At 37.2% G+C, this 25,578-nt stretch overlaps 1 protein-coding gene across 1 annotated transcript in view; it reads left to right on the top strand.

Annotated features, from left to right (window-relative positions):
• Positions 1–25,578, top strand: part of LOC149541380 (uncharacterized) — a 189,522-nt gene that overhangs the window by 51,480 nt on the left and 112,464 nt on the right. The window contains exon 4 of the mRNA XM_089796650.1: positions 18,925–19,058. Within this exon, the coding sequence (XP_089652776.1) occupies positions 18,925–19,058 (134 nt within the window). The remainder of the gene's footprint in view (positions 1–18,924; positions 19,059–25,578) is intronic.

Below are 25,578 nucleotides of genomic sequence, written 5' to 3'. Positions count from 1 at the left end.
GTTAGAAAAAATCCATATGCAGGATTGCAAGCCTACATTTACACCCATGGAGAAGGGTCTCTAGTTATCTGCGGAGTTTGCTTCTCCTCTTGTTGATGATACTACATACAGGCAACTAGTAGGTAGCCTCATGTACCTCTCTGCTAGTAGGCCTAATATTGGCTTCACAGTTAGCTACATCTCACGTTTTATGACAGCTTTGAAGGCTGATCATTGGATGGCAACAAAGTGTATCCTTCGTTATGTGAAGGGCACTACAGATTATGGACTTTCAACGTTCTAATCCTAGACTCAGTGGTTTCACATATTTAGATTTGACAAATCTCACTTGAAGGGGTCAAATACATATATTCCACTCCCACGCGTTCTTAGTAGGTGCCATTTTTGGTGTCAATATCCTCAAAATCTAGTGACATCTCTACGATTCTTGTAACGTCTTTGTGGAAAAATTGGCTGCTTGCTACTTGAAATCACCGTTTTTGTTGCAAAGTTTTCTTTCCATGGCCACTGACTAGGGTTTTGCACGAAACCCTAAGGGTCCGCTTGGCTGTGGGAATAAGAATATGGGAATAGGAATACATATTCTGAAATCGTTATTCTAGAATAGAAAATAAAAATCCATATTCCTATTCTTGTTTGGTTCAGTTGGGATTTGATGGGGAATTCACGTACTCAAAAATTTATGTTTTCTAAAATAAATAAAACTGGAATAGGAATACGTATTCCAATTCCACCTATTTAGGTGGAATTGCAAGTGCTCATTTTTGGGCCAAAATTGGAATACGTATTCCTATTCACAATTCCGATTTGGTGCACCCAAATGGAGAATTTGAAATTTTTGAGAATTTACATATGCCTGTTCCACTCATATTCTTGCTGCCAAACAGACCCTAATTTTTTAAATTACGAATTCTTGGTGGGTTTTTCAAGAACTCAACTAGGTTGTCAGACTTTTTGCGGTGCCTCGATTTTTGATCTAGCTGAAACAGAAATTGACAACATATTCTTTCTGGGTTTTTCGAGCTATCTTCTAGGTACCCCTTCAATTTGTTGGGTCTTCCGTTTTTTTTTGCCTCGAAGTACATGCTTTTATAGATTTTCACGCTTTTTCATTGAAAAATGTGCTATAGAATCTCTGACGAATTTTGCTCGAAGGCAATTCAAAATTTAATGGTCGGAATCATGACACATGAAAGCAACAAATTCTAGCAATCTTTGAATATCAGAATACTGATCAGATTGTTCTAGGTGTTGCACATCGTTTGACTGCCCTTGGTACTGATCGAGATACATGGGATCTAAATAATTGGGAGGCGGTGATGCTTCTCAAATTATCCGTAGCTGATGATCAACTTCCTTAGATTCCATCCGGCAAGATAGCTACCGAGATATGGGCGCATGTTAAGAATTTTTCATGAGACTTCTGACAAAAGCAGAGTTTTCTTTTTGAAGAACACTCTGTTTTCTATTATTATGGATGAGTGAAGATCATTCCAGGCTCACATGAATAGGTTCAGGAAATCCGTGATCAGTTGCTTGCCATTGGTCGCAAAATGGAGGAAGAGGACATTGTGCTTATTGTTGAAGTATAGCTTCAATCAAAGTAAGACTAAACATTTGAATCTGATCTTATGATTATATTGGAGGAAATAATAACAGATACATATATATATGTGTGTGTGTGTGTGTGTATACACATACGTGCATACATATATATGTGTGTTTGTGTGTGTGGGGAATTAATATCTTTGCCACCGATTATTATCGAACTTCACTTGTTATTAGTCATATTGCTATCACGGATTTATATCGGGATTTATACATTGGTTGTTATATGTATCGGGTGTGATTACTGCCACTGATCTTAGCATTATAATTACATTGTGTTAAGTGGTAGTTATGCCCACGTAGGATTTAGAGACAGATTCAGAGTCACCTTTCAAGAGGACAAAGTTCTATCTTGGCCAAAGAACTCTAACATTAAGAAAGCTATATCTATTGGGTTTAGAGACAGAAGTCTATATAAACTTTGTAATTATCAAAATTTAGCCCTAAGTCATGTAACTTCAAATTCTACCGAAATTTGGCATAGGAGACTAGGTCACCTTCACTTTCATGCATTATCATCAATAGAAAAAACTGTAAAAGGATTACCTAGTCTCAAAACTGATCACTTAGGCATTTGCAAAGGACGCGCCCTAGGCAAAAACACTAAGCAATCCTTTACTAAAAGTGTCACAAATCAAAATCTATTCTTAAACTTATTCACATTGACCTTTGTGGCCCTATGTCTGTGCCTTCCCTAAATGGGTATCTCTATTATGTAATTTTTATTAATGACTACTCTAGAATAACTTGGATCTACTTTCTAAAACAAAAAGAATTAATTGAAGCATTATCAAAATTCAAGGAATTCAAAGCTCTAGTTGAAAACCAGTTAGGATAGAAAATAAAAATACTAAGATTAGACAATGGAGGTGAATACATCTCTGAATTTTTCAAAGATTTTTGCATTACTGTTGGGATTAAGAGGGAGTTTTTTTGTAACATATAATCCTCGACAGAATGGAGTTGCAGAACGTAAAAATAGATCAATCGTTGAATCAGCTAGAGCAACGATGCACGATCAAAACCTTCATACTTCTGTTTGGGCTGAAGCATCTGACATTGTAGTTTACATTCAAAACAAATGTCCACACTTAGAATTAGAGAACACCACTCCTGAAGAAGTATTTACGGGTACCAAACCAGATCTAAGTCACCTAAGAATATTTGGTGTCCTATTTATCTTCACATTCCTAAAGAGAAGAGAACAAAACTAGAACCATCTGGGAAGAAGGGGATACTCGTTGGATACAGTGAAACAAGCAAAGGCTACAGGATCTTTATTCCGGGTCAAAGAACAATCGAGATTAGTAGAGATGTTAAATTTGAAGAAGATATTGCCTTCAATCTTTCTAAAAATAGTGATGAATCACATGCAAAACTTGTCACTGAAATAGATGAAGATCACCCAGTAGAAATTGAGAGGGAGACTAATACTGAACCTTCTTCAACCACTACCTCAAATCCTGAGGATATCGAAAATGTTAACAATAAAAAGAGGCCACTTTGGGCTAGGAGAATGATAGAAGAGAATCATGTTGAACCTGATGAAGTAATCCAAGAAAGTAAAAGAACAAGAAACCAGTCATGTTATGTAGCATTATTAACTGAACTTATCAAAACAGAACCTTCAAATATTGAGGAAGCCTTATCAAGCAAATCTTGGAAAGAAGCAATGATTGAAGAATATAATTCTATACTAAAAAATGATGTATGGGATGTTGTACCCAGACTTAAAACAAATTAGTTGTTTCTTCTAAGTGGCTGTTCAATATCAAACATGCACCTGACAACAACATTGAAAAGTACAAAGCTAGATTTGTAGCACGAGGTTTCTCACAGAAAGAAGATATCGATTAGGAAGAAACATTTGATCCTAACTTATATTTCAAGATAGATGGTGATGACATGATTATTCTTGTATTATATGTTGATGATTTATTGATAACAGGTGAAGAACATCTTATAAAGAAGTGCAAACAAGAACTAACAACAGAGTTTGATATGAAAGATCTAGGTCTTCTCCACTACATCCTAGGATTGGAAGTTTGGCAAAATGGTAACTACATTTTTCTATATTAGGGAAAATATACTATTGATATTTTGACAAAAGTTGGAATGATGGAATGTAACCAGCAATTACTCCTATGGAAGTCAACCTACACAAGTTGAAGGATGATATGATCAAATCCGAATCTACGGATCCTACTTACTATAGGTAGATTATTGGATCTTTTATGTATTTGGTGAACACTCGTCCTGATATATGTTATGCTACTAACACCTTAAGCCAGTTTATGTGTGCACCAAAAAAGATACATCTAAATGCAGCTAAATATATCTTAAGATATCTAAAAGTCACTATTGGCATGGGAATCAGATATGATCAAGTAGAAATCAACCTTCATGGATATTCAGATTCTGATTGGGTAGGCATCACTACTGAATGTAAAAGTACTTTTGGATGTTGCTCCAGTCTTGGATCTGGTATGATTTCTTGGTTCAGCAGAAAACTATCCTTAGTTGCATTAGGCTCTACTGAAGCAGAATACATTACCTCTTCCTTAGGAGCCAGAGAAGTTGTATGGTTACGAAAGTTACTAGTTGATTGTTCAAAAGGCCCTTGAAGCCTACTGTGATTCATTGCGACAATCAGAGTTGTATTAAGCTTTTAGCTAATCTAGTTTTTCACAACCGTTCTAAGCATATTGAAATTCCTTATCACTACATTAGAGATATGGTGGATCGAGGTGTTATCAAATTGGAGTGCATCAGTGCTAATGAGCAAACAGCGGATGTCTTTACCAAACCTCTTGCTAAAGTGGAGTTGGAATACTTCAGAGGAAAACTTGGTATGATTAAATTGTAATATTGGATATTGAATTTAAATTTTCAATTCATGTGTATTTATGCTTCTATGGTTGTTTAGTTGCATCAGATATGTAATGAAAAGTGACGATCTTTTATGGACATAAACATTCAAAAGGTAATCCTTTGTAAGGTGACGATCTTGCAAATGATAGGCTTGTTATTATGACGCTTGTTCCAGTTATGCCGGAAGTCATTGGTAACGAATGCATTATGATTACTCTAGATATTGTTTCGGACAATTAGAGATCATAATATATGTTATGATAGTGTTCATAGCATGGTGTTTTTAATTATTTGACTAGTCACTATTTCAGAGTGTTAAAGTTAGATAATGTGTTATGTATACACACATTTTGTATTCTTATATCTATTAAAGAATTATTACTTTCCCTTTCTAAGAGGTAGTGTTGAAGTATAGCTTCAGTCAAAGTAATACTGAACATTTGAATCTGATCTTATGATTATATTGGAGGAAATAATAAGAGATACATATACCTATATATATGTATACACATATGTGCATACATACATATATATGTGTGTGTGTGTGGAATTAATATCTCTGCTACTGATTTTTATTTGACTTCATTTGTTATTAATCATATTGTTATCACCGATTTATTTTGGGATTTATACATTGGTTGTTATATGTATCAGGCATGATTACTGTCGCTACGTAGGGTCATGACCCTACGGGGACATGACTCCTCATTGAATATAAATATTATCATGCATCGGTGGGAACTAAATATATCAATCACAAGTCATATATGCAGTCTTAGCGATCTATTCCTCTTGTAGATTATTGAAGAACAACTATCCATTATCATTTGAGTAGAAGATTCTCCAAGCATCTAACACTAGTTTGAATTGAAGATCTGCAATACACAAATCTGAGAGTAAGTAAGTTATATATTATAACTCTTAGGAGTTTACCCAAGCTACGAGCATTTTATTGAAGCTCTCAATATCACTTCTACTGGTGTTGATCTGAAATTCACAGATCTTAGCACACTTCTGCTTAAGAAAAATCAGTGGAAAGAACAATTTTGTAGCAGTTCCACTCCATCTCAATAGAGCAAGCCTTTGCTACTAAATCCTTTTAAAAGGATAAAGGCAAGTCTCATTCTTAGCAGTCTTTTCAGCAGAAGTCATCTGCTCAAGCTTCAGAAGGTTCCCAAAAGAAGAACATTCAATGCAACTATTGCCACAAGTTTGGTCACATGAGGGTTGAATGTTGGAAATGCTTAGCTACCCACTCTAAGCAATCCGGTTCGTTGTCCAAAGCGAACAGTGCAGAGCACGTTGAGGATAACGAATTTGCCTTTTACACCTTCATGCCTAAAAGACCTGTAGATCATGTGAAGTCGTCTACCTAGTACATTGATTTAGGTGCCTCTCGTCATTTCACCCACCATAAGATTGGTACACTGAGATTTTGTTATTTTTGGTGGCGGAGAAGAGTACTTTGTTGTCAGCAAAGGTATTCAAATTCAATCTACTGGGTGGAATCTCATACTCCTCGATGTGTACTACGTTCCAAGGATGGAATTAAATCTACTCTTAATCAATCAGTTGTTGCAACACTCTCCACAATTGGATGTCAACTTCAGTTCACATCAGTGTACCATCTATGATAGGGCAACTCAGTCTATTGTTGCAGTGGGTCTTTTGGATCATGGCCTTTTCCAACTCATTTATTTGGATGATTCTCAGGATTAAGCTATGGCTGCTCGGCGGTCTTCTGTTAGCACAATTTGGCATTAGCGGTATGGGCACTGAAATGTGCATTATCTCTCTCAACTTGCTTGGGAAGAGCTTGTCCTTGGTTTGCCAGAGATTCAAACTCAACAACTTCGAGTTCGTGATGCATGCCAGGCTAGGAAGCAACATCATACACCTTTCACTAGTGGCGATTCATGGTGAACTTCTTAAGTACTTCAGCTTGTTCATGCTAATATTTGTGGCCCTACGACCACTCCTTCTATTCTTGGGCCCAAGTATTTTTTGTTGTTTGTTAATGGTTTTAGTAGAAAAATGTGGGTATATATTCTTAAAGAGAAATTAGATGTATTTATTGTATTTCAGAAGTTTAAACCTTTAGTTGACAAAGAGTCTGAGAAATCTATTATTACTCTTAGGTTAGACAAAGGGGTGGAATTCTGTTCTAATGAATTATCAAGCTTCTTGGATACTCATGGCATCAAGCGCCAGTTAACCACACCCCACACACCACAACAAAACAATGTAGTTGAACGCCATAAAAGATCAATCACCACGTTGGCTCACTCCATGCTTGAACATAGACATGTTTCGAAGAAGATTTGGGTAGAAGTAGTTAACATTGTAGATTATCTTTTGAATTGGTCTCCCATAATGGCGATCAAAGGTAAAATTCCAAAAGAGGCCTGGTCAGGTCACAAGCCTAGAATTAGTCACCTAAAGGTTTTTGGCTCTCACACTTTTGTTTGGATCCTTAATGCATCACATACCAAGTTGGATGCCAAGAATCAAAAACTCATGCTTGCTGGATACAGTAGTCTTTAGAAAGCCTACCACTTGATCCTCTTGTATATTCGTGATGTAGTCTTTGATGAGCAGCGGCAACCTTTCATGCCTGTTTCTTCCGATCCAACAGACCAACCTATGAAGGCTCATGATTTGGGAATTAGGCTTCCATTAGGTCCACTTGATGGGAGGGCTCCAGTAGCTCGTGCAACTCTAGTTATACCAGTGATCCTTATGCAGACACCTCTAGCTTCTCCTGCAGGATCACCCAGATTTATAGATGCTTCACCTGAGTTTGATCCAGATTCTGTTGACAAGGAGCTTGATAGCATCTCTTGATACTAATGTTGGTTATTCTCTTCTCCGACCTAAGTGGTGGGCTAAGACGCTTGCTGATGTTCATGATGATGAGCTCATTGATGGGAGAAATGCTCAGAAAAAGAGCGAACCTACAGAGTGTTAACTTTGCTCTCATGGCTAACATTCATAGTGTGTTTGAATTTTAAACATATTCCGAGGTTTAAGGAATTCTAGAGTGGGAACAAGCCATGACATTTGAACACCAGAGCCTGTTGAAGAATAACACTTGGGTGCTTTGTGATCTGCCACCAGGGAAGAAACCCATTGGCTGCAAATGGGTTTACAAATCAAATATAAATCTGATGGTACTTTGGATAAGTACAAAGCTTGTCTAGTTGCAAAGGGCTTTTCTCGGCGTTAGGGCATTGATTATGAGGAGCCCTTTGCTCCTACTGAAAAGATGAGCACTATCGAACTAGTCCTAGCCATGGCAACACAATCTGGCTGTAAGGTCCATCAGATGGACGTCAAGAGTGCTTTCTTGAATGGTGATCTCTACGAAGAGGTCTACATGATGCAACGTCATAGTTTCAAGGTTTTTGGTAAAGAGGTTTTAGTTGAAGGATCAGTGAAAGCTCTCTATGGCTTGAAGTAGGCCCCCAGGGCATGCTACATGAAAATTGATAAGTACCTCAGTGATTAAGGCTTCTAAAGGAGTTCTTCAGACTCAAATTTGCACATCAAAACTATCGGCAGTGACATCATCTTTCTGACTATTTATGTGGAAGATTTGATCATCACTGACAGTTCGACATCTTTGAGTTAGGGAATTAAATAGAATTTATGATAGTCTTTTGTTATCACTGACCTTGGGCTCATGCATTATTGCCTAGGTGTTGAGGTTTGGCAACAGTCTTCTAGTATATTCATCTCTTAGTCCAAATACGTTAGTGCTTTGTTAGAAAATTTCCATATGTAGGATTGCAGGCCTACATCTACACCCATGGAGAAAGGTCTAAAGTTATCAACCAAGTCTGATTCTCCTCTTGTTGATGGTACTATATACAAGCAACTAGTAGGCATTGTCATCCACCTCTTTGCTACTAGGCTTGATATCAGCTTCGTAGTCAGCTACATCTCACATTTAATGACAGCTCTTAAGGGTGATCATTGGATGGCAGCAAAGCGTGTGGCTCTTTATGTGAAGGGCACTACAAATTATGGACTTCTTTACTCTCAAAGTTCTAATCGTAGACTCAGTGGCTTCACATTCTATGGGGTTATTCTCATGTGCTTGTATGGAAAGCTTCACCTTTTCTACCATGGTGTCCATGCCATCGTACACATCCCCCAAGGAAAGTGCATTTGCATCAGCAAAGCATAGCATAGTCATGATAGGCTTGGTGGAATCCAATACAAATCACAAATGAGCTACCAATGCTCATCCAAGGCCAAATCCTTGACCTTCAGGGCTCTCTCTGAGTTTGAAGCCTTCCATACACCCCATTGGTTAGAAATAACCATTTGGCTCAATGTCGTTTGCACCTTGAGGAGTCATCTCATAACAACAATATGATATGCAAATCTAGTCTCAGCAACCTAAGCAAGTTAACAATATGACACCAAATATGGAGCAAAGTTATAAACAAGTAATAATTTGATAATCGAACATGAATATAGAACTTATTTGAAATAAATAAATGAATGAAACTAACTAATTACAATTTTAAATTTACCTTCAACAACTCCAACTTGGAGAATGATCTGAATATGGATTGTGACATGTGATGGTCACACACATTTGTATCTCTTCTCCCTCTTGGTAGATTTGCTTCACCCAATCTATTTGGGGGCCAGTTTGTTGCATGACCAAAGTGAGTGTATGATGCATGATGTCCAAAAAATATGGTCGTATCGAGACTCAACCAAGTCACTTGCACCCTTACAATTTTTGGCATTATCTGTGACCACGTGGACCACATTCTCACTGCCCACCATCTCTATTGCCTCAATGAGAATTCTAGAAATGAGTTGTGAATCCTTAACTTCTCCTTCACAATCAACTGCCCTCAAAAACATTGCGCCTTTGGGGGACATTGCAATCATCAATGGTCATTTTCTTGTATCTTGCCATGCATCAGACACAGTAGTTATATCAGAAGTTTTCCAAGAAGTTCTAATTGGTTGAAGAGCTTTGTCTATATAAATATTTTCTTTTTGCAAAAGTGTAATATGCACCCTTTCAAACCTAGGACTAGTGTAATCAGCTAGCGCTTTATGGATGGTTGCAACCAATTCCTTCCAATATGGTGATCTTGCCAAATTGAAAGAAAGATCATTGGTACAAAAGCAATGTGCAATTGCTTCATTAGCAAGCTCTCATGCCTCTTTTTAGAATGCTTGATCCAATGGACCTCTTTTGCAAGTAATAACTTCTAGTTCATCTTCCTCTCCCACTTGCAAGAATGGATGTTTGGAGGATGCAACCTGATCGGTGGGCACATTAGCTTTGCTCTTTGTGGATGAAGGTCATAGTAACATGGGGACGTGTCTCCCCCCCTTTTGCCCCACATCTTGGAGATGAGGACGCAATACAAATGTGGGGACTCCGTTCCCCATCCCCAATGGTGCCCACCTCTGCCGAGGATGGGGGACGTCTCGGGGCTAACTATTTTGCGATTCAACTATTTATGTTCAATATTTGATGTTTCAATTCAATGCAATGTTCAAGTATTTACTCTTTTACATATTTATATCTTATATTACAATACATCTTTTCGTACCTAGCATTTTATGTACCATATGTATAGTATATACAACCCTCGCCATCTCCCGCAGCCGTTCCCACATCGTCCCAAAATTAAGGCCCTTTTGACCCCCCATCTAGGAAATTGTCCCCCCATTTTGCCGTCCCCCATCCCCCCATCCCCCAAGTTGGTGTAATTGTGATGAAGGTTTATACAAACTTGTTTTTGATTAGCTCACTAAACGATCAACAACTTCTTGTTCTTTTGTAAATCTGGCTAATTGTGCATTGCTCATTCTTTTTTCATCTTTGCTTATCTTGCACAATCCTATTCCTTTACCAGTAGGGCCCATAAAATGAGCTTTGATCCAAGAATATGAGCTATTGAATGGTTTACGATGACATACATTGCATTTCTAAATGTATGACCCACCCCTTGAAACCTGTGATAATCTTGTGGTGTGCCTCCATAATGGAGATGCTACTCAATATCGAAGTTATCACTTTGTTCACCTTGTCTTGCTGCTGAATTTTGACTACCAGTTGTGGCCATTCTTGCACAGTACAAACTATGAATCTAATAAGAAAATAAAAAAATAGAATTAGAAATACTTAAATAAACTATGAACATCAAACATACAAGTGCAAATATACGACACAAAAATACCCAAAAAAGATAGCTAAACTAGTTCCATAGTTTTTAAAAAAAAAAAGGAAAAAACTTGGATTTTTTTTTTCCAAAACTTCAAAAATTCATGAACATCGCAAAAAAGATTAATAAAATATCTCATGAAATGGATCAAATGCTTACCTTAGATGCTTAGACTTCCTTTGTAGAAGCTATTAGACACCCTACGGATGATCCTCTTAATAAATAATGTCATGCCCAAACTACGGGCAAAAACACACAACAATTTTTTTATTGGCCAACCTGATTAAAGGCTCAGCCGGGAAAGAATCAGGAAGAAAACCCGGCTTCGTTGCCAATCCAATGAAGTTTGAAATACCAATTTACATAGGATATCAATCCCAAATTTTAACAATATAATTGAATTTTTTTCATGACCCTCATCAAGGGATTTATAATGTTTTCTGCAACACATTTCTAGAACCATGGAGGGAACAAATATCTGATCGGGTGGCAACCAAGCATAACCAAGAGACAATCAAACAAGTATAATCATACATGGTTTACACAATAGGATTCACAATGAATCAAAACTAGGGAAAGGTGGATTCTTCCAACCACTAACAATTCTAGAAACTCCTAACTCAACCCACACTATGGTTAAACACTAGAAGGAGGTGAGGTAAGGCAACTCATGGTAACCACTTGCAATTTTCGCACAAAGGTAAAATGAGACTTTTTGAGTGATCTCCAAAGTCAACAAAAGGGGCTTAGGGGTTGGAAAAGACCCCCAACCCATACCCATACCCCTTGGGTATAATTATTTCATGTTTTGAAGCCTAAGGAATAGGTTTAGAGCCAAACAAAGACTAGGAAAAAAATTAGGACCAACTAACAACTCTAACAAAGCAGATTAAGCACTAATCTGGATTAGGGATGACTAACCTTGATTAAGAACCAATTAGCAAACTGACACTAACTTAAACCAACTTGGGTCTAAAGGTTACACAACTAACCCTAATCAACACACATCAGTAGTCCCAAAAATCACATGTACATATGTATATATACGTATTAGGAATCACATAAATTAAAACATACATCAATCAGGGTTTCTTGCATCCTACTTAATTCTTAACCATTTAAAATCTCTTAAATCAAAGTATCAATCCTACTTTTACTGATTTCATCGACATACATATACATAAAACATTAAAAGACAGACATCAAATATCTGAAAATAACATCACACAACATGAAATAATATGATATGTTCAAGTATCTGATAATGTCTCGACATCTCGAGTCGTGAGTATCAAAATGATAAAGTAATAACTAAGGCTATGCAGGGTCGGGGCGAGGCCTCAGATCCTCCCTCACTAGGCATGAACTTCCTCCTGGAGTTCATCAAAAGATAAGGGTATTGAGATTGCATTCGTGTTGCATCCTCCCAAGAAATCATGACCTCATCACAACATTCCCACTAGACCCTAACTTGGTCCAGCTCTCGACCTCGGGGAGCTAGGGTCTGTCGGGCAATAATATGGATAGTCTCTAGAGCTAACTGGCCGACCAACTCCCCCTGTAGCCTCAATAACTGTACACTGATGCTCAATCTGGCATTTGTCAACTGCTGTAAAAACTATGTGGGACTTGCCCATGTCTCCAACTGTCAGCTCTGAAAAAGCCCCTCTCTGACCACTGGATGACTGTCCCTGTGGACACTCTCTAGCTATATGACCCATGCCACCACAAGCGTAGCATGGCCCTCGAGTATAAGATCCTGTATCCTGTGATCCTGACTGCTGTGGGCCTCCTGATCTGCTAGACCCACTGTATCCACCCCTGGAAGATTGCTGAGTCTGCACTGATTGTGACTGTGGGGTATGTACTTTCTGATCCTGCTGTAACTGCCACTGCTTGGGCTCGGAGCCCTGGTAACCTTGTGAGAGTTCTTGCTGCTGCTGCTGAGATAGTTGGCCCTTAGAGGACCCTGGTGTATAGTTTTGATTCCCTTTCCAAGGGGGTTTCTCCCGGGTAGAGTTTCAATTCTGAGATCGATCTCGTGATTCCTGTCTGCCTCGAGTATCCTCTGCCACTAGTGCTATCTCCACTACCTGTCTGAAGGTGGTAGGGAAGGCCATCCGAACTGGACGCTGAAGTGAGAAATTCAGTCCCATGATAAAGCGATGTACCCGTAGTTTCTCGTCCTTCATGTATTCCACATAAGGAAGGAGTTCGAGAAACCTGCTCTCATACTGTGCCACTGTAAGACCTCTCTGATAAAGAGAATGGAACTCCTCTATCTGTTTCTGTCGGAAATGCTCTGACAAGTACCTCTCTCGAAATCTTTCTAGGAATAATGGGTGTCCATCCTCACTCCACCTATGATCTCCTCCTGATGCCACGAATTGGAGGCATCCCCTCTCAACTGATGAACTGCTAGGCGTGCCTTTAGATTACTCCCGTAGGGTCGTAATCCAAAGCACCGCTGTAGGCTCTGCAACCATGCCTCTACTACTGTCCCTTCAGTAGAACCGGTAAATAATGGTGGCCCAAGTCGAATCAATTCTCTGATATCATCTCCTACATGTCTAGGAGGTTTGTCAAGTGGGGGTCTTCTCTGGTGTATTGACTCACCTTTATGCTCATCCTGCCCCTCTAATTGTCTCGGTGGGGGACTCCTAGTCCTCTCTCTGCCTCTGGGCCCACCTACTCCGGGCCCCTCTGCTGAACTGGCTGAACCACAGGTACTACTCTCTGCTGAACTACACCGATCAAAGTCTGTAGTGCATCTATAATGTCCTGGTTCGGGTTAGGTGGTGGTGGAGGTGGAGGTGGTCCATCCCCCTGTCCCGCTCTACCACCTCTCGCCCTACGACCTCTGCCTCGTTGGTTGCTTCGAGCAACAGGAGGCATCCTACACAATTTAATGTTTAGTTAAAGTTTCAGAAGCGTAAGGGTTTAAGGTTCCTAGTGTTGAAACACGGGCTCTGATACCAAAATGTCATGCCCAAACTACGGGCAAAAACACACAACAATTTTTTTATTGGCCAACCTGATTCAAGGCTCAGCCGAGAAAGAATCAGGAAGAAAACCCGGCTTCGTTGCCAATCCAACGAAGTTTGAAATACCAATTTACATAGGATATCAATCCCAAATTTTAACAATATAATTGAATTTTCTTCATGACCCTCATCAAGGGATTTATAATGTTTTCTGCAACACATTTCTAGAACCATGGAGGGAACAAATATCTGATCGGGTGGCAACCAAGCATAACCAAGAGACAATCAAACAAGCATAATCATACATGGTTTACACAATAAGATTCACAATGAATCAAAACTAGGGAAAGGTGGATTCTTCCAACCACTAACAATTCTAGAAACTCCTAACTCAACCCACACTATGGTTAAACACTAGAAGGAGGTGAGGTAAGGCAACTCATGGTAACCACTTGCAATTTTCGCACAAAGGTAAAATGAGACTTTTTGAGTGATCTCCAAAGTCAACAAAAGGGGCTTAGGGGTTGGAAAAGACCCCCAACCCATACCCATACCCCTTGGGTATAATTATTTCATGTTTTGAAGCCTAAGGAATAGGTTTAGAGCCAAACAAAGGCTAGGGAAAAAATTAGGACCAACTAACAACTCTAACAAAGCAGATTAAGCACTAATCTGGATTAGGGATGACTAACCTTGATTAAGAACCAATTAGCAAACTGACACTAACTTAAACCAACTTGGGTCCAAAGGTTACACAACTAACCTTAATCAGCACACATCAGTAGTCCCAAAAATCACATGTACATATGTATATATACGTATCAGGAATCACATAAATTAAAACATACATCAATCAGGGTTTCTTGCATCCTACTTAATTCTTAACCATTTAAAATCTCTTAAATCAAAGTATCAATCCTACTTTTACTGATTTCATCGACATACATATACATAAAACATTAAAAGACAGACATCAAATATCTGAAAATAACATCACACAACATGAAATAATATGATATGTTCAAGTATCTGATAATGTCTTGACATCTTGAGTTGTGAGTATCAAAATGATAAAGTAATATCTAAGGCTATGTAGGGTTAATGCGAGGCCTCACAAATAATGACCTTGCTTTCAAAATGCCAAAATGGAGACCAAATGAGAAGAGAGCCCAACTACAAACAAAATGAGAAGAATAAGGAATGAATGGCCTCTTTTAGGGCTGTTTAGGGTTTTGGGGGAAAAAAGAGCAAAAATACAATTTAAAAAATCAACTAAACACATGTTTTTAAAAATCACTTAAATGATAGGGCGTTGAAAAACCTTGGATGCTCTCTAGATTTGATTGGATATTATCTGATTCTATTCGGATGCTCTCAAACGCATTCCGTGTGCATCCATAGGTGTTGGACAAGTTTCTTGTGAACACCGGTGCAACATCCAAACACATCCACATATCCGAAAGCACTAGAACCATCATCGATGATTTCCTGGACACACCAATATCTTAGTTTTAAAAGCTTTAAACATAACATCAGATTCTAGAGAAGTGCCTTGCTTTCTTTTATCTTCCCGGAGCTTGGTTTTGGGCCTAGACGCTCCTTGACGAGCATTATTAGATCTTATATTGGTCCTTTCATAGTGATTTCTGATGGGACCAATGTATAGTCTCAACAAAGAAGTTTAATGAGACCTGTCTCTTATTTTTCTAATATTGCTCAATTTATTCTCTTAAGGGATGTTGTTCTGTCTACTTGGCTATTTGTATTGGTTTTGTATAAGAGACTAGTTGGATGCTTTTCCTTATGAGGGCTTAATAGGGGCAATACCATATTGCGTGTGTTCATATTGCGGGGGTGGGGGGGTTTAAAATGGGCAAAAACTAGGGCAATAGATTACCCTACGTTGGGGGGGGTAGGGGATTGAGAGGGCTCATAGGGAAAAGGGGCATGTGGTATATTGGGTGGGAGTTCGAGGGGGTGACAAAAATGGAGTTTGGGGACATAAGTAATATGACTGAGGTTCACTATGTGAAACTCTTGTGCTTTTCATATAGAAAGTACAGTATAATGCCAAAAGTATGTTGCATTGGCATGGCATAAGAATTATGTTTCTATATGAACCCTATAGTTATGCCCATCAATAGCATTCTTTTTCTCCATGGGGTATGGTTGCTTTTTTTTCTTCGTAATTTCATGCCCCCTTTTAATATTACTTTGGAATATAAAATATTTAATAAGGTCATGGAATTAATTAATTTAGTTATTTAATGTTATCCATCAAAAGTGAATCATAAGGGTAATATTATTTAATTAACTTAACATTGTGTCATTGTGTTTATAAAGTCACTTTATTAGTATTTCACTATTTTCCTAAGTTTGAATAAAATTGAAAGAAAGTGGAAATCAAAAGACAAGGAAGATCGAGAGATAAAGCAGAGGGAAATCCAAAGGTTTCTAGATGGGCTATTAAAAAGGGGAGTTTAATTCAACGCAGACTTGATTTTTGTTATTTATCTTGGCTGTTTTGGGAGCTTTGGCTTTCATTTACACGAAAGCTTGTGGACAGAAACACTTGGGAATTTCTTGGTGGATTCATTTAGGGTTCACCATTGCAATTCATTGTTCGGTTCTGCAGTGGTTTCAAATTTGAAAAGTCTTCATTGGAGACATTTGTAAGATTTTGAGTTCTTTTCAGAAATAATAATTTTTGACTTATGTTTCTTATTTGAGAAATTAAGATGGCATATTCTGAATATTTGAACTTTGGGAGAATAACTGTGAGTGTCTGTTTTCTCTTATTTATTGTGGCACTTTATCAATTCGGAGAAATAAGTTCGATTCAGAGCAATCTTTGGAGGCTTGGCTTATATAAAGTTTCGATCTGTATTTGAGAGAAATGCTTTGAGTGCTTCATTTCAAGCTGTTTTGAAGGCTTGAATTTGGGAATAGTCTATATTCATTGGCGGAAGATTTGATAGAGTTTGTTGCTACGCGTGGGAAGGGAATTTGAAGTTGACAAGAAGTAGGAGGAATATTTGAGATTTATACGTGCTGCCGTATGTTTTGGGTGTTCTTATACCTATATTAGAATTGGAGGAGCTGGAAGACTGCTGTAGGATTGTTTGCTAACTGCAAACATGCATACTTGTGGTTTATGCAAGTATATGGGCCTGTGATAAGGGTCTGACTGATTCAATTAAGTTGCCTTGGTGTTTGGTGCTGCTGATTAGTTCTGATTCATACTTGTAAAGGTATCAGCTGTATTTTGCTTCCGAGTTTCATCTTCAGCAGAATCTATGCAATTAAAGTTTCCACGAAATATGGGTTCGAATAGAAATTTGAGCTTGCTGTGCTTGCAAATGAGAATAATTCTGAGTGCTACATAATAACTCCAGAAATAGTACAAGAATGTATGATGCTGTTTGAGGCTGAGCTATGCAATCTTTTGACTGTTACAAACTTTGAAAGGTCAGAAATCTTTGCTATCTTATCTGCTATGTAAATTTTGATTGCTGTTATGATTATATATTGAATTGATATACTTGAAACACATTGAAAAGAAATACAATTAACTGTAAGCAGACTCCTTTATACTATATGCACTCAAACCGTTTGACAAAATATGTCAAGAGTATAAAGCAAAAAAATTGGTAGCAAGCAGGGGTAGCTTATTACATTTTTCATTTTTGCCATAAATTTCAAGATAATTTTTTTGTGATCAATTGTTTATTCCACCATATGGGAAATACAAGATGTGTAAATTAAATGGTGCAATGGACAGACAACTTACACTTGAAGAAAACTATCCTTACTGGAAATTCTGACACTGATTGATCTTGAATTTGCTCGTGTGCTGTTCACATGATGCCATAGGCACAAATGCTTGCATTACATCTCCTAGAGAAGAGGCATTATCATTATATAAGAAGACTGGCTTGACTGTTAAAAAGAAACACATTCACATCAGTCAAGCTACTCTTTCAGATCCCCGGTTACTTGTATTATACATCATACCAAGAGTACAAGCATGTTAAAAATAAACTGTTGAAATTTTAGGCACGTGGCTATTTCATGTAGACCTCTTCAGGAGTACAGAATCTTGGTAAAACAAAATATTCCCAGTTACCTCATTTAGTGCCATGCTCTGTACAATATTAGAAATTACTTTGAATTCCATGACTTTTCTCGTGACCAAAGAAGCTATAATAGATCATGCCATGACTTTCTTCTGCATGCTTGTAACAAAATAAGAGAGAAAAGGAAGTAAAAGAGCCGACCTGACCTTGTTAAACAGCATCAAAAAGATTGTAGAAGAAGCAGAAAATTAGAACTCATGAGACTGGCTATTTAAGGGGAAAGTAATGCAAGTTTTCTCATTTCAAAACATCAAGAGGTACCAGGGGCCAAGAATTCCAGCTTGCTTCCATGAAATCAAAGTTGGTTTCATGTCTCCGATTGAAGGTAGAATAAGCAATTACTAAAGTTGCAGACAATATTTTTTATCTTGTTATGGCAAAAAGTCATCTCTGACAAAATAGATCAATAAAATTCAATTGCTCTCTGCAACGTGACTGGCTAATATTATCTTGGACACTATCAACCTTTTTTCTATGGAGACCCAACAGAAAATATTCTAGCCCTGTAGTAAATCATATACTTCCTCTGAAGTCAGCAGTGTTAACAAGAAATTTAGGTATTCCTAATTTATTTGATAGATGCATTTGGAATTCCACATAAAAGGTGGTGGGTTGGGTAATTGGCTGTATGTTCAAGACTTAAAACCTAGTTTTGCGATTTTGATAAATTTGGATCTTGATCCGCAGCTCAAACCTAGACTAGGTCTTTACCAGGAAAATCATTTCAAGCCATACCTATTAATATAATGAGGGATTCTGTGGCCAACAAATATTAAATGCTAATGAAGAGGTAAGATTTATGGGGCGCCCACCATATAAAAAGGTCATAGATACAGAGATCTTCATTTTGCAGATAATACATTCTATTCTTCTCACTTGTTATTCTGGAAATAGAGCAAATCATTCAGATGCTGAGCAAATGAAGACTGGGTGCAGACATCTCATCAACAATCATAACTCTGTTTCTTAAGTACATAAAGCTAGCTCTGCAATTCTCTTCTACTATCATTAGCATATCAAAATGGGTATTACTAACTCTATGACTAAGTCTTTTGGGATTTTCTTTCCTGAAATTGAGTCCAGTAGATTCTGAGATTGCAAGAAATGAACTTTGGTATGCAGCTTTGCGTGCTGCTGTGGAAGCTTATGGACGAGAAGATGCCACACCAAGCAAAGGACTCCAAGGAATTAACAGGCAGAAGCAATGTGAGCAGACTAATGTGTCTCTGTGCAAGACTGGGAGCAAGACATCACTGGTATGTTTTATGGTGCTATTTTGATGACGATAATGATAAATTTAATGTGGACCTGTCATTGTGTATCATTCAGATATACATTCTTTTTTGTTTTTACCAGATTATATTGTTTTAGTTGAATGTGACTGAATTTAATTGTAGCAAGATAAATAAAAAATAGAAGAAACTATTTTTATTTGTTTAATATTGTAATGCCCCTGTTTTTGTGTTAAACTTGTAGTTCAGTCGGATTAGACATATATATGAAATATATAAATAATAATTTATGAACATTCTAAATATGCAATAATTTTTGTATATATCTATATATATAATACAAACTTTAAAATATACATTTCATATATAAAATAAGGGCATATTATATCATTATTGCTCGCCAAACAAAAGTCTAAATTGACCAACTATCAAGTTAGTCTGTGGCAGGCTAAAACGGTCAACATCTAATTAAGGTTGTTGTAAATGTTTAAAGTGATGTGGAAAGTCACCACCCAGTGGGTCATGATTCCATGTTGGAGTCACCCCATTGGGTAGTGACTCCCCGTCACTTATTTATAATCCTCTAAACCTGCATTTTTACATAACCGAACATACACTCAAATATCTGTCTTTTACTGCCATCAGCGAACACATTAAACTTTCACTGCTTGTTACTGATTGACAGTTGTCCTTCATCAGAGAATTGAGAACTCATACATTGCAATCTTTGTGAATCTTATCTGCAGTCAACAGAGGTCAAAAAATAGTGAAGTCAAATTCATATTTTCTTAATTTAAGTCTTCAGTGCCTATATTATAAGTAGTCATCAAAGCAATAAATTAATAGTTTCTACATTAAGTCTGCAATCAGACTGATATATGTATTGAAACCAAAGTCTGAACTTAGACTCAATTAAACTCTAATTTTGTATCGGTATGTAAATCAATACTATACAATATACATATTTTTATCAATCTATATAATCTGATCTTCTCAAAACTAACATGGTATCAGAGCCAGGTTAGAAGAAAAGATCAGATCAGATTATTGGAGATTATCATAATTATTACTGAAATAATCACACTATTTCAAAATGGTAAACAACATGAGACTTCAAGACAGACTTGAAGGCGCTTCTGATTTTGAAGCTTGGAAATTACGGATTGTGAAAAAACATGACCTAATAACTTTAGTGAGTTCTCCTAAACCTGAGAAAGACAACGAAAAGAATCAATGGGAAAAGGACATCACGAGAGCAATGGAGTTATTGTTGGATGGAGTGAAAAATCATTTGCTACCTGTTATCACCAAGTTGGACTCTGCATATGATATGCTAAAAGCACCAGTAAGACATATTTGAAATTAAGAACACTAGTAGTTGTCTTACCCTAAAGAACCAACTTGCTACTATAAAAATGATTAAAAGAGAAACCATCATCTCATACTTTATGAGGATAACGGAATTAAGAAACCAACTCTTAACAATTGGTCACATCGATGATAGCAAGGAATTAACTATGGTAACATTAAATGGACTCCCTACTTCATGGGAAAATTTTAGACAAGTAGTATGTGCTCGTTTCAAACTCCCTATATTTGAGCGACTAAAGGCTGACTGCATTCAAGAAGAATGTAATCTAATATCCAAAGGAATTAGTAATGGATTCAAAAATGAAGATATTCAGATTCTCACCACTAAATTAAAAGGAAAAAAAGGCAAGTACTCTAATGGTAAACATTTGCACAAGAGACAAGGAGACTGCACCAAAGTACAATGTTACAGATGTGACAACTATGAGCACACTGCGACCATATGTCCTGACAGACTGAAACACCAAGCTTCCTTCCCTAAAGTCAGTAATCCAAACTTGGACTTGGAGAATTCTCTATTCTAAAGAAATATCCTTAAAGTTAATGTATTATTGGATTAAGAAGGAGTTCACAATCATTTACCATCCACACCAAGCCTCTGAAAGTGGAACACTATAGAGGTAAAACTTGGAATGTTGTAATTATTGAGAAGAGTCTCAAAATATTTGATTATTGTAGTAATGAATTAGTTTTTTTTCATATGGGCCCTATGTACATCATGAGGAAGTGACAACTTCGAAATGATGATCATTTGTATTTGCCGAAGTTATTTAAAAGTGACGACCTTACAATAACTTAACTTCTATTATGATGTGTAATATCTTTCATGGTGGATTAAGTTCCTTAAATAGACTGTGGCCTTCTATGGTGATGCACATATCATGATGTTCATGCAGATCGCAATGGAAGATATCTTGCATGGTGGATTAAGTTCCCTAAACAGACCATGGCCATCTATTGTGATAAGATATTTATGATGTTTGAAGTAGATCACGATAGATGATAAATTGCATTGTGGATTAAGTTCTTCAAATAGAACATGGCCATCTATTATGATGGACATATTATGTCTAAACCAGATCACAATAGATGATATCATGCATGGTGGATTAAATTCCTTAAATAGACCATGGCCTTTCTTCATATTACGATGAGGTAATATTTATCTTTTTATTCTTCATTAAGAGCGAGTGTTAAAATTTTAATTCAGTCGGATTAGACACATATATGAAATTTATAAATAATGATTTATTAACATAAATATGCAATATTTTCTATATATATATATATATATATATATATATAAACTTTACAATATACATTTCATATATAAAATAATTGCATATTATATCATTATTGCCCACCAAACAAAAGGCTGAATTGTCGGACTATCAAATTAGCTTGCGGCAGGTTAAAATGGTTGGCATCTAATTAAGGTTGTTGTAAATGTTTGAAGTGATGTGGAAAGTCACGACCAAACATTGGAGTCACCCCATCGGGTAGTGACTCCCTGTCACTTATTTATAATCCTCCAAACTTGTGATTTTACATAACCGAACATACAATCAAATATCAGTCTTTTACTGCCATCAGCAAACACATTAAACTTTCACTGCTTGTTACTGATTGACAGTTGTTCTTCATCAGAGAACTCAGAACTCATACACTGCAATCTTTGTGAATCTTATCTCCAGTCAACGGAGGTCAGAAAATAGTGAGGTCAAATCATATTTTCTTAATTAAAGTCTTTAGTGTCTATGTTATAACCAGTGGTCGAAGCAATAATTAATAGTTTCTATGTTAAGTCTGCAATCAGACTTTATATGTATTAAAACCAAAGTCTGAACTTAGAGTCAATTAAACTCTAATTTTGTATTGATAAGTAAATCAATGCTATACATATTTTATCAATCTATATAATCTGATCTTCTCAAAACTAACATTATGAAACAAGCCAACTTGAAACCCAAAACACCTACCCTACATTTTCCTTGCGTTTCAAGAATCTTGCACTAGGGGAATGGAGTTATAATAATAAATTAGGAGGGTCATATTTCCACAAAGTGACATTATAAAATGAAATTAGAATTAAGAGTGCCTCAAGTTAAGGTAAAAAGCCGGAATTGGATGACATAAATCGTCGATTCTTTGGGAGTGATTTCTCACAAATATGACTAGTGTGCAGATTTTATTTAATTTTTCTGTGTGCAATTTAAAGAATATCCTTTCAAGTCAACAACTCATAATTGGTTTGCAGCAATGCAGTCTTCAAGGTTGCAGTGATTAATATAGTCTGAAACTCATTTGAGGTATATGACCTTCTAGGTAAATTGATCTGCTGTCTAAATGGGCCGATTGTATCAATTTGCAGTGACATCAGTCATCAGCAGGTTTCAACAAACATATTGTGTAGGGGGAGATGGAGTTATTAAAATAATTAAATGTTTCATTAATGTCATCGTAGTTACTTCAGAAAGCTACTATTTATGATTGTTTTGTTTACAAACATTGTTATGTAATCTGTTATAAGGGAAGCCTTTCGTCTATAGTATATATATCAATTGGTAATGACATGGTATCAGAGTGGGTCAATGGGGTCCTTTTTAAGGTTTGATGAAAATTCAAGTCTTCTCCCTAGAATTTTTTCGAGATTTTATTTTTTGATTCTTTTAATGAAAAAATCATTGGAATTTTTTTCCAAAGAAGTTGTCTCTACAATTTCCAGGGGTTTCTGAGGGGACGCTTCTTTTGAAGGGCAGCATTTTGTGCTTTTAGAGATCTCTGATTTGCTTATTTTTCCCTTGCCCGTGAAGGTTCTCATGCTGTTTTGAAGGGTTTCTTTTTGGCTGTAATCAATCATTAATCAGAGTTTTTTGAGATGCAACCAGATTTTGAGACATCTTTTTTCTTTGCAACTTCGTTACCTGGTTCGAGCTGTTTTTCTATGTTTAATAATGTCAATTCTTGTAGAATCGAGCTTTTTATTGCGATCTTCATTTTCTTGTGCCTGCCCATCTTTTTGTTTTGTGACCTTTGTTCTGCGAATTTCTTTATCCCATGCCTAGGGTTCCGTGGGTTTGTTTTGCATAAAAAATTGTTGGTTTGCTCCCATTTGCTTGCAGCTAGGGTTTTGAATGATTTCTTTGCTGCTAGGGTTTTTCGATTTTCCTCAAAATTAACAGTGCGTTTTTTGATCTAGGGTTTTCAACCTTGGATGTTTGAAGCTAGTGCTATTCCTATAAGCACATGTATATATAAGCACATATATGTATATGTATATAGGTATATATATATATTATTCTTACGTACAATATAATGCACAAAACCAGATTCAAATGTTCAGTATTACTTTGATTGATGCTATACTTCAACACGTAGAACCTCAGATTCACGTTGACATTCAGCACAAGAGAGTTTTTGAGGTCATACCTTTGGGCATTCCCCTAGATAGAGGGTTTGAGCATATCATCGAGTTAGAGGAGGGCACCAAACTCGTCATCACGACACCTTATCGTCATCCCGGGCACTATAAGGAGGAGATCGAAAAGACGATTAAGGAACTTCTAGACATGGGACACATCAGACCTAGCTCCAGTCCCTTCTCTTCTTCAGTTGTATTGGTGAAGAAGAAGGATGGTACTCTTTGGATGTGCATCGATTACCGTGCTCTCAACAAGAGGACCATCAAGAACATATACCCAATCCCTCGCATTGATGCGTTACTGGATGAGTTACATGAGGCAATTTACTTCTCGAAGATTGACCTTAGATCAGAATACCATCAAATATGGGTTCGCGAGGAGGATGTGCAGAAGATAGCCTTCCGATGTCACCATGGACACTACGAATTCTCGATTATGCCATTTGGACTCACTAATGCGCCAACTACATTTCAGTCATGTATGAACCATATGTTTAGAAAGCAGCTGCGGAAGAGTGTATTAGTATTTTTTGATGACATCTTAATTTTCAGTAGAACGTGGGAGGAGAACTTGCAGCATCTAGATGAGGTACTCAATATCATGGAGGAGCACTCATTATTTGCAAAGGAGTCAAAGTGTGAGTTCGGATTGATTGAGATTCTTTACCTTGGTCACGTGATTGGTGCGGATGGGGTAAAGGTACATCAAGAAAAGATCCAGGCAATCCTAGATTGGCCACCATCGAGGAACGTATCGGATATGAGGGGATTCATGGGTCTTTGCTCTTACTACAGGAGGTTCGCTAGGGGTTTCTCACAGATAGAATCCCCTCACCGATCTCACACGGAAAAGGGCATTCAAATGGACAATGGAGGTAGAGGAGACTTTTAATAGGCTCAAGCAGGTGATGAGCACATGCCTAGTCTTGGCACTGCTCGATTTCTCTCGACCGTTTGTTATTGAGTGTGATGCTTTAGGGAGCGGTATTAGCGCAGTTCTCATGCAGGATAGGCATCCCATTGCTTATGAAAGCTGGAAGCTCAACGATGGCGAGAGATTGTATTCCACTTATGATAAGGAAATGTTGGCCATTATGCATGTGTTAGCCAAGTTTAGACAGTGCTTGGTGGGTGGAAAATTCACAGTTAAGACAGAACACAACAGTTTGCGCTACTTCTTAGAATAGGAGGATCTAAATGGAAGACAACAAAAGTGGGTCATCAAGATTCAGGCCTATGATTTTGACATCGAGCATGTCAAGGGTAAGAACAATGTAGTTGCTGATGAACTTTCGAGGAGACCTTCAGTAGCAGAATGTTGTGCTATTTCCGATGTAATATTCTGCAGATTCTGATAACAGGATCTGAAATCAAGATTAAAGTCAGGTAAGACTCAGAAATAACCTTGATTCAAAGCTTATATTCAGGTCTGAATATTCTGAACTGTAAGATGACTATAATCCTGGGATAATCACAAAACTGGAGTGTTGAAATTGATACTAAGAACCAGTGAGGTTATGTATGCTTGAAAACCAGACTGTAAGTGTGTTGTGTGTTCTCCAAATTGCATATAAGACCCGTCTATATATCCTCATTAGAGGCTATGTCCCTTAAGGGACATAACCCTTGACATGCACCAATTAGTTAAATGTCTCTAAGTCGGCGACTTGGAATTGTTAGCAAGACTTAACTAAAGTTAGTTAAATGCCAAACTAAACCAATTTCATCCTGATCGCTGGCACCTTTAGAGAG

This window comes from Cupressus sempervirens, chromosome 8 (assembly GCF_028749045.1).
Source record: "Cupressus sempervirens isolate cs-2001-9-10 chromosome 8, ASM2874904v1, whole genome shotgun sequence".
Classification (NCBI taxonomy): Eukaryota; Viridiplantae; Streptophyta; class Pinopsida; order Cupressales; family Cupressaceae; genus Cupressus; species Cupressus sempervirens.
Note: the sequence above shows the minus strand (reverse complement) of the source record. Positions and strands in the feature narration are given on the sequence as shown.